The sequence below is a fragment of the Vigna unguiculata genome, chromosome 9 (assembly GCF_037176805.1).
Source record: "Vigna unguiculata cultivar grain cowpea cultivar isolate G323 ecotype 2 chromosome 9, ASM3717680v1, whole genome shotgun sequence".
Taxonomy (NCBI): domain Eukaryota; kingdom Viridiplantae; phylum Streptophyta; class Magnoliopsida; order Fabales; family Fabaceae; genus Vigna; species Vigna unguiculata.
This window is the reverse complement of record NC_140800.1, coordinates 41078128-41087558: the sequence shown is the minus strand read 5'-3', so window position 1 is coordinate 41087558 and position 9431 is coordinate 41078128. Positions and strand designations below refer to the sequence as shown.

Below are 9431 nucleotides of genomic sequence, written 5' to 3'. Positions count from 1 at the left end.
ATTATATTTTAGCTTGTTAAAATAAAATAGAATAAAAAAGAAGAAGAAATACTTACAGACAGTGTCCGTTCTGCTGTATAATAATTTCAGTTAAGTGCATTCGATTCAAAATATAATTATTTATTAGGAAATTTGAGAAGAAGAAAATATAATAATAATAATAATAATAAATAATAATTACTTATTGCGCACTGTATCTAAAATAAAATATTCTGCATAACTTATTTAAGTTCTATATTTATTTCTAAATCTTTTAAGGGAATGTTCTTCCTTACATACTTGTTTATAAGACAAACTTTGTTCTGTGGATATTTTCTACTTCTCCCATAACTATTTCATCCAATCAAACCAGAATTATTCATTCCTAATTGAAGAAATAATTATTCATATTTAATTAAAAACTTAAATTTATTAAATCCTCAATAAATATAAAATTCCAAAAATCTAGAGGTATTCTGTTCTTTGTTTGGATTTTCTTCTTCTTTGCTACTCTTTTGCCTCCTCTTTCTCTACCTGTCTATCTATTGAACTCTTCAAATTCTTTTCCTATGCTTCTCACTTAGCTCTACCAAGAAAATTCAACTCTTTCTTCACTTCCTCCTGCTTCTCTCAGCTCCCAACTCACTCCTCTCCCACTCCTCAACATATTTTCATCTCTACTCTCTCACCTCTGCTTCTACAACCATGTCTCAGACTAACTGGGAAGCTGACAAGATGTAATTTTCTTTTTATGTTTCTCTCCTTTTATCATTTTGCACCATGGATTTTGTGCTTCCTGCTTAATTCTTCATTTTGGGTTCTGAGGTTCTCTCAAGAACTGAGCTTATGTGTTGTATTTTATGTGTTATAAAGTTCCAATTTTTCTTTCTGGGTGTCTTAGGGTTTGTAGTTGTCAGCAAGTCCTGTGGGGGAAGTTGCTGGTTTTGGGTGCTAAACTTGAATTTTTGTGCGGTGGGTCAGATGATTGTGTTGGGTGTTTTTTGATGTGATGAATGTGAAGTGGAGATAGTGAAATCTTTCATTCCAAGTTGTTCACTTGGCTAATGTTGCTGTTATTGCACTTTGAAATTTCAGGTTAGATGTTTATATCCATGATTATCTTGTCAAGAGGGATTTGAAGGCTTCTGCTCAGGCTTTTCAAGCTGAAGGAAAAGTATCCTCGGACCCTGTTGGTTAGATGTCTCAAAACTCTACTCTTCTGTCAAAGAAAGAAGTTTTAGTTAACTGCACTATTTTTCTTTTGTCTACTTCCATTTTTTTTTTTATTTCTCTTCTCCATTTTATTTATTGATTTGGTTGTTTCTGTGTGTGTGGGGTTGCAGCTATTGATGCCCCGGGAGGTTTTCTGTTCGAGTGGTGGTCGGTTTTCTGGGATATCTTTATTGCTAGGACCAACGAGAAACACTCAGAGGTTGCTGCATCTTATATTGAGGTTGGTTGGGAACAATTTTCATAGGTTTCATATTATGCAATCTTCTGCTGTGCTAAATTTAAGTAGGGTGTGGGTACTAAAAATTGAGAAAAAAAAACAGTATTGTAACATATTCATATTTTTGGTTGAATGTCATTGTCAGTTGAAGAAGTGGCACTAATATTTCATACAGGAAGTTTATGCATTCCCTTAGGTTCAACTTGCTAACTATTGTAATTACACCTCTTAATGAATGGCTGATTTGGTTTGTTGTTCCTTAGTCCCTGTATATAGTTTAAAGTATACTATATGAGGTTAGGAACCTTTCTTTAGAGTCAATATTTGTTGAATCTTATTGTTTGAATTTGCTTATTGTTTAGTTCTAGGTTAATATTTCTAGCAATATGATTTAGTACTTCGTTGTGTTGTTTGCATCTGATTATTTGTGTACTTGTGGTCTATGAGGTGTTTTGACCTGTGATGAATTCACTTACTTGGCCTGATTAATTATATTTTCTGATTTGTGTTGAGAGCTTACATTTTCTTTTCATTTCCAGACACCTTTCAATATTTCATGAATTGGTTCAATCAAATCAAATGCTTTGTTAGAAATTATTGACTATTGTTATAGCCGAGTTATAAGAACCCAAACATTTCAGTTTGGACAACAAATTTAGGTTTCCGTAGCTAATAATCTATTATCCACATTGTCCTCATGAAATGTTGTACTGAAATCTGCAATTCTATTTAAGAGTTTCCAAGTTAATAGAAAATACTAGTCCTGCTTTTTAAGTTAATGGTCTGTGAAACCTTCTTTGCAGACACAATTAATAAAGGCAAGGGAGCAACAACAGCAGCAACAGCAGCAACCACAATCCCAGCAGTCACAACATCAACAACAGCAACAGCAACAACAACACATGCAGATGCAACAGCTCCTCTTGCAGAGAGCACAGCAACAGCAGCAGCAGCAGCAACAACAGCAACAACAACAGCAGCAGCAACAACAGCAATCACAACAACAACAGCCTCAACCACAACAACAACAAAGCAGGGATAGGGCTCACCTTTTAAATGGTAGTGCAAATGGATTAGTTGGAAACCCTGGAACTGCAAATGCACTAGCAACAAAGATGTATGAGGAAAGATTAAAACTTCCCCTTCAAAGGGACTCTTTAGATGATGCGGCACTGAAGGTTGGGAGATGTTCCGGTTATCTAATCTAAATATAAGATAATAATGCTGTTTTTATGATGTGAATGTTCAAACCTTTCTTTTTGTATTTTATACAGCAAAGATTTGGTGAGAACATGGGCCAACTTTTGGACCCAAATCATGCATCGATATTAAAGTCAGCTGCAGCCCCTGGCCAACCTTCTGGGTATCATATTTAAATTTAACTTTTAGTGCTTATTATTTCAAGTCTTTTTGGAGACAGAAGGTAGTTTGTTCTTGATTAGTCTCTGTAGCATAGATTATTTAAGTTTGATCTGATTCTGTAAGTTGAAAGCTTACTTTGTTCATGAAACAAAAAGATGATCCTTTTACCTTTTAGTTTTCTGGACGGTCTGCTTGTGCTTTTGAAGAATCAATGTTCATGTATTACCTGTAAAAAAATTTATGGGTCTTGACTTTGATTGTACTAAATTTCTTGGTTTCAGGCAAGTTTTGCATGGTGCTGCTGGGGGGATGTCTCCACAAGTTCAAGTTCAAGCACGTACTCAGCAATTACCAGGGTCTACTCTGGTACAAATTTGTTCTTAGAGGACCTCATTAATTCCTATATTTCTTATGAGCTATTTTCCCCTGACTTGCCTCGTGGAATCAGGATATTAAAGGCGAGATTAGTCCTGTTTTAACTCCCAGAGCTGCTGGTCCTGAAGGATCATTGATGGGAATGCCTGGTATTTTCCCATGTTTTTTTTTTCCTGCTGTAACTGATTTGTGATATTTTGAAACCGTTTTGCTGCAAATTGACAGAATTTTAGTTGTTTTCCCTATGCAATTTATTCATGGTTGGCTGAGGATATTTCATGATTTAGTGTTAATTTCTTTATGATTCTTTTATACTATTCATATGCATAAAAGGAGTAAACAAGATATTTTCTGGTGACAGGATCAAATCAAGGTAGCAATAATTTGACTTTGAGAGGGTGGCCACTCACTGTGAGTAATCTGTTTAATTTGTTGTTGTTTGAATGAATATTAGTTATCCTGGTGAAGGCATATTATGTCCTATTAAATGTGATATCATATTCATGATAACTTATATCCTTCAAAATGTGGTGTGCTGTAATCTTTTAAAGAGAGTGAGATAGGGATGTAGCTCTTGCCTCCCATGCTTACCTTCAGTCAGTGTACACATACCTTATGAACTTATGACCTCTACCTTGATCTTATCCCATTGTTACTACTTGAGCCATGCTCAAGTGGCAGACGTAGCCCTCTTTTCCTTGAGTGTGTTAACCCTACAAAACGGCCCATCATATGCTAGAAATGGTGGACTCTATTCTTTGAAGTCTGTACCAATCTTCTTACTGTTTTTTGTGTCTTCTAAACCTCTTGAATTATTGAAACACAGCAGTTCTGTTATTAGGATTGTCACTGTTAAGCAATACTTTTATCCTTTATTAGGGTTTGGAGCAACTGCGCACTGGTCTACTCCAGCAACAAAAACCTTTCATGCAGGCTCCACAGCCTTTTCATCAAATCCAAATGTTGACACCACAGCATCAGCAACATCTTATGCTAGCACAACAAAATTTGGCGTCGCCATCTGCCACTGAAGAAAGTAGAAGACTAAGAATGCTTTTGAGTAATAGGGGTATTGGACTAAATAAGGACGGTCTTTCAAATCCGGTTGGTGATGTGGTATCTAATGTTGGATCACCTCTTCAAGGTGGTGGTCCTCCTTTTCCTCGTGGAGATACAGATATGCTAATGAAGGTGTTTGTTCTATTTTATCTTGTTTTCCATCTTCATTATGGTTCTTGTATATTTCATTAAACTGTTTTATTTATATATTTTGTATATTTACAAGTTTCATGGTTTGCGTCCACTGTAAGTTTTTATTTTTATGTTTAGGTGAAGCTGGCTCAGCTACAGCAGCAACATCAACAACATTCAAGTACCAATGCACAGCAGCAGCAGCAGCAGCTTCAACAACATGCTCTTTCAAACCAACAATCCCAAACTTCTAATCATAGCATGCACCAGCAAGATAAAGTAGGGGGAGGTGGTGGCAGTGTCACTGTGGATGGTGGCATGTCAAACTCATTTAGAGGAAATGACCAGGTCAGTCCTTTCTATAGTTGTTGATACACATACTTGTTCAAGGAGTACTTTTTTCCCGAGGTCCTAATTCCTTATGGAATAATTGGGCAATGTGCAATATATTTCTTCTGATGTGTAAGAGTGATAAATTTCTACTCATTAAATGTCTAACAAATTTCTGAAGTACACAATTGGTTTGTTTTTCTAAGTATGTTGCAATAGTCACTTAATTTATGTAAATTGTGAGATCTGATATCCAATTTTATGATTAAATACCCCATCCTTTTTTCCGCTTGCTACTTCTATTTGCATATTGTCCTTTTTGTTGGTGTTATATATTTTTTTCTGTTATTATGTTTTTATAATTACAACAGATTTTTTTAAAGTCAGTGATTGTGAAATTGAGAATTTATATGGTGGCAAGCTGTTTTGATTAAAGCATGGTGAAATTATTTTGTTTTTCATTTTTTCACTGGTTTTAAAATTTCAGTGTAACAAAATATGATATCCAAAATCTCAAGATTTCCAGAACAGTGTAGTTGGAAAAGGATTTTACTTCTGTTGTTCTTTGAATTGAATTCTTCTGGACAGAGATATGATGATCCGTTTATATAAACGTCAATGAAAGTGAGTGGCTATTTATTTCCTGCATTAGCAATGTAGAAATCCCAACATCAACTACTACTTTGTTTCTTTGAAACGGTTAACTATATATATATACAACAAGTGGCCATGCCTTGCAATGAGATTTTGACAATTATTTTCTATTAAAATCACATGATTGTAAATTTCTGTCCCTGAATTTGACAGACTTGATTTTTGTACCATACAAAGAATGATAAATAGGTTTCTAACATGATTATTTGAATGCATCTTAAGGTTTCAAAAAACCAAATTGGGAGAAAAAGAAAGCAGCCTGGATCATCGTCGGGTCCTGCCAATAGTACAGGCACAGCAAATACGACAGGTCCATCGCCAAGTTCAGCACCCTCAACTCCCTCAACTCATACGCCTGGAGATGTGATATCGATGCCTGCTTTGCCCAATAGTGGTAGTTCTTCAAAGCCTCTAATGATGTTTGGCACTGATGGTCCAGGAGCCCTTACATCACCTTCTAACCAGTTGGTGAGTGCCTTTTCTCTGTGGTTAAACTGATGGAAGGAATTATTGAATTCCTTGCATGTAGACTCATTGCCATTCCATTTTGGCAGTGGGATGATAAGGATCTTGAATTGCAGGCTGATGTGGATCGCTTTGTGGAGGATGGATCGCTAGATGAAAATGTTGAGTCTTTTTTGTCCCATGATGATACAGACCCTAGAGATACTGTTGGCCGTTGTATGGATGTAAGCAAAGGTGCAGTAAACACCATTTTACATTGATCAATAAATATTCTGGCATCATCGTTGCAAAAGAGTTTCTCAAAGTGTATGTCTGAATTTCCCTCACTCCAATGTGAAAATTTGCAGTCTTTTCTTTGTATAGTTTGTATAGTGTAGATAATGTGTAATTTTGTGGTGAAATACAGTGCAGTACAATTTTTAAATATCAATTCAAATTTCTTGATACCTCAATATTCTTTATAATATTTATGATGAATGTGTGCAGTTCCTTTTTTGATTGATGAATAAAGAACTTGTTGGTTATATAATTAAAAAGGGCTTGCTTCGTTGTATACGTGCATCTTATGATTGCTACTACTTGCTCTTTAATTCCTTGACGTGCATAAGCATAAAGAGGAAATGGCATACAAATCAGATACTAAGGGCATGAATTTTTTTCTATTTTCAGGCTTCACATTTACTGATGTAAGTTCTGTACGGGCAAGCACAAGTAAAGTTGCCTGTTGCCATTTCTCATCTGATGGAAAATTACTTGCAAGTGGTGGGCACGATAAAAAGGTTGGTGGAAGCATTAGTGTTGATAATAATATTTATTCAGTACTTGCTTTGTTCAATCAACTTCCTGAAATAAGCAGTGATCTTGAACTGAAAAACAAAATCAAGAACATATCTTTCCTTTTATTCTGTTTTGATTGAATTGTATGGCCTTTTACCTCCTGCTTGGTTTGTACTGCAGGCTGTTTTATGGTACACGGATTCTCTTAAACAAAAAGCTACTCTTGAAGAACATTCATCTTTGATTACTGATGTTCGGTTCAGTCCAAGCATGCCTCGTCTTGCAACATCTTCATTTGACAGAACTGTCAGGGTTTGGGATGTTGACAATGTTAGTTCATTTGTTTCCTGTTTTACTATAGTTTGCAGCTCTAGAGAAACTGTTTTAATATATATTTTAGTGTCTTTGAAGTAACTTGACCACATTGCAAATGACAATTAATTGCCTGACTTGAAGTGTGGCACACAGCAAAGCTAAAGAGACTTGTAGATAATCACTTTTACTGAAAATCAGTGCATAGTGAGATAGATGATGAAATTATAAACAAGTACACAACTACTAACCAACTGAGTTTTCAGCTAAAAATGTATTCTGCTTCAAGATATGTTATTTTAGGGTTGTTTGTTGAAGTTCATTGACGTGGTTTTACTACTATGCATTGAAAGCCTGTTGTACGGAAATTTTATATTTATTTGTTTGCTGTGAAGATGAATAATGTGGTGCAATAGTGCTTAAGAAGCCTTAGGAATTCATATTGTTGGTAATAATATTCAGTGTTTCTGACAAATAGTTACAGAGTTGTATTGGGTTCAACATGAATATTGAATTCCAACATGATTTCTAATGTTCTAAATGTTTTGTGCTTAAACTTTTTGCTGTTAAATCAATGTTTCTCCTATGGAGCTGTAGGATTGGAAAAAGGTTTCCCTACTCAATCTTGACGTGAAAATTGGGAGTATCTAGTTTCTGGGATGTTAATAATTGCAGTCTCATAATTTGTTTGCCCTTGTCTTGTTGAACTAGAAGTTGATGAATTTTGTGCATTTCTTTTAGCTGAATATATAATTCCCATGCAGCCTGGCTATTCTCTTCGCACCTTCACGGGACATTCTTCAACTGTCATGTCACTAGATTTTCATCCAAATAAGGATGACCTCATCTGCTCATGTGACGGCGATGGTGAGATACGATACTGGAGCATAAACAATGGCAGTTGTGCTAGAGTCTGGAAGGTAGAAAATGTTAATCATTATTCGCATATTTTAAATGCATTTCTTGGTTCCTGGGCCATGCATAACTATTTGGAGAAAAAGTGTTGGTTTGGTGGGTTTAGAAGAGAGAGTGAGAGAGGTTGTTGGTTCAATTCTTCCATTAACACAAACTAATGATTAACATTTGCTGATAAAAAAAAAAAAATTATGCTCTGTAGCACTGTGCTGCTCTGTTTTTTGATAACATGATGCATTGCTAACTTAAACTTTCTTGGTCATTAGGGTGGCACCACCCAGATGAGATTTCAGCCTCGTCTAGGGAGGTACCTTGCTGCAGCAGCAGAGAATATTGTGTCTATATTTGATGTGGAGACACAAGTGTGCCGATATTCATTAAAGGTTGGTTTGCATACATTTTTTTTTCCCTTTTAAGTTTCTTGTAGTAAGCATAAAATAAATTCTTTGAACAAGAGGTTACTGTTTTACTGGAATGTTGCACCATGATTGTAGGGACACACAAAAACGGTGGACTGTGTGTGTTGGGACCCTTCTGGGGAGTTGCTAGCATCTGTGAGTGAGGACTCTGTGAAGGTGTGGAGTCTTGGATCAGGGAGTGAAGGGGAATGTGTTCATGAACTTAGCTGTAATGGCAGTAAGTTTCATGCATGTGTTTTCCACCCAACATACCCTTCACTATTGGCCATTGGCTGTTACCAGGCAAGTCTCATTCTCTTTTTGTCTCTCTTCCTTCTTTATGCAGTGTTGTAAAAAATAATAATGTTTTGCAGTCATTGGAGCTGTGGAACATGAGCGAGAACAAGACAATGACTCTGTCTGCTCATGATGGTCTTATTACTGCCTTGGCTGTTTCAACTGTAAATGGTTTGGTTGCTTCTGCCAGTCATGACAAGTTCCTCAAACTCTGGAAGTGATCATGACGACAATACATTAGGTCTTTCTCACTCTTCTTCACCTCTTACATACTATGATGTTTCCCTTCTCTGCTTCTTCATCCATTTTTATTTTATATGCCTTTAGCTACTAACTTCTCTGTAATGTAAAAACATTGTCTTCCATTAAATATCTATACTTGGATTGCATCCCTTTCCTTTCTTTTTCTCTTCCTAATGCTTTTGACCTCTCTTCTTCTTCTTCTTCCAACTTCTGCCTCCTTTTTTCTCCCTTCTCGATACATTTTTTCCCTCTCCAAACTCGTTTTCAATGTTGTCAAATACTGATTATGGCGGTTTCCGGCAGAATTGATCGAAAGTGCATGGCTGCCATAGAAAGCCCTAAATCCGGTACAAATTTTAAAAACCCTAAAAAGGAAATAAGGGTTTCAATTGTCTTTGTCCAAAATGTTGAGATCATTTCAGGAAAAGGGCTTGGGCCATCTAACCCAATCCAAACAATTCGATACTTAAAATCTGTGATAAGATTTTTTTTTTCCGTTTGCACGCATGTTTTTTCTTATATTACATCCACATTTTGTAGATTTTCTATTGGGGTTGAAGTTGCGTTGGAGGAATGTGTTGGGATTTCATATTACAAGTTTAATATCAAGTTATAGTGTGCAAGTTGGGGTTATCTTTATTTTATTAAATCAGTTTAGCGAGGATAAGTTAAATTTAAATTCT

General features: G+C 35.8%; 1 protein-coding gene across 3 annotated transcripts; it reads left to right on the top strand.

The window, feature by feature from the left end:
- Nucleotides 1–452: 452 nt before the first annotated feature.
- LUG (transcriptional corepressor LEUNIG) lies at nucleotides 453–8894 on the top strand. Of its 3 annotated transcripts, none has more exons than XM_028048271.2 (18): nucleotides 453–716; nucleotides 1075–1172; nucleotides 1323–1432; nucleotides 2233–2607; nucleotides 2704–2792; nucleotides 3073–3157; nucleotides 3240–3315; nucleotides 3528–3577; nucleotides 4046–4357; nucleotides 4496–4705; nucleotides 5564–5809; nucleotides 5923–6040; nucleotides 6476–6585; nucleotides 6764–6913; nucleotides 7660–7815; nucleotides 8077–8193; nucleotides 8305–8511; nucleotides 8583–8894. In XM_028048271.2, exons 1-18 carry the CDS (start codon nucleotides 685–687, stop codon nucleotides 8724–8726), a joined length of 2685 nt encoding a protein of 894 aa, XP_027904072.1. In that variant the 5' UTR covers nucleotides 453–684; the 3' UTR covers nucleotides 8727–8894. The 3 variants fall into 3 exon arrangements, with proteins under 3 accessions (XP_027904072.1, XP_027904070.1, XP_085522981.1); XM_028048269.2 differs by having other exon boundaries at nucleotides 5896–6040; XM_085666855.1 differs by lacking the exons at nucleotides 453–716; nucleotides 1075–1172; nucleotides 1323–1432; ... (6 more) ...; nucleotides 4496–4705; nucleotides 5564–5809 and having other exon boundaries at nucleotides 5954–6030.
- The last annotated feature ends 537 nt before the right edge of the window (nucleotides 8895–9431 follow it).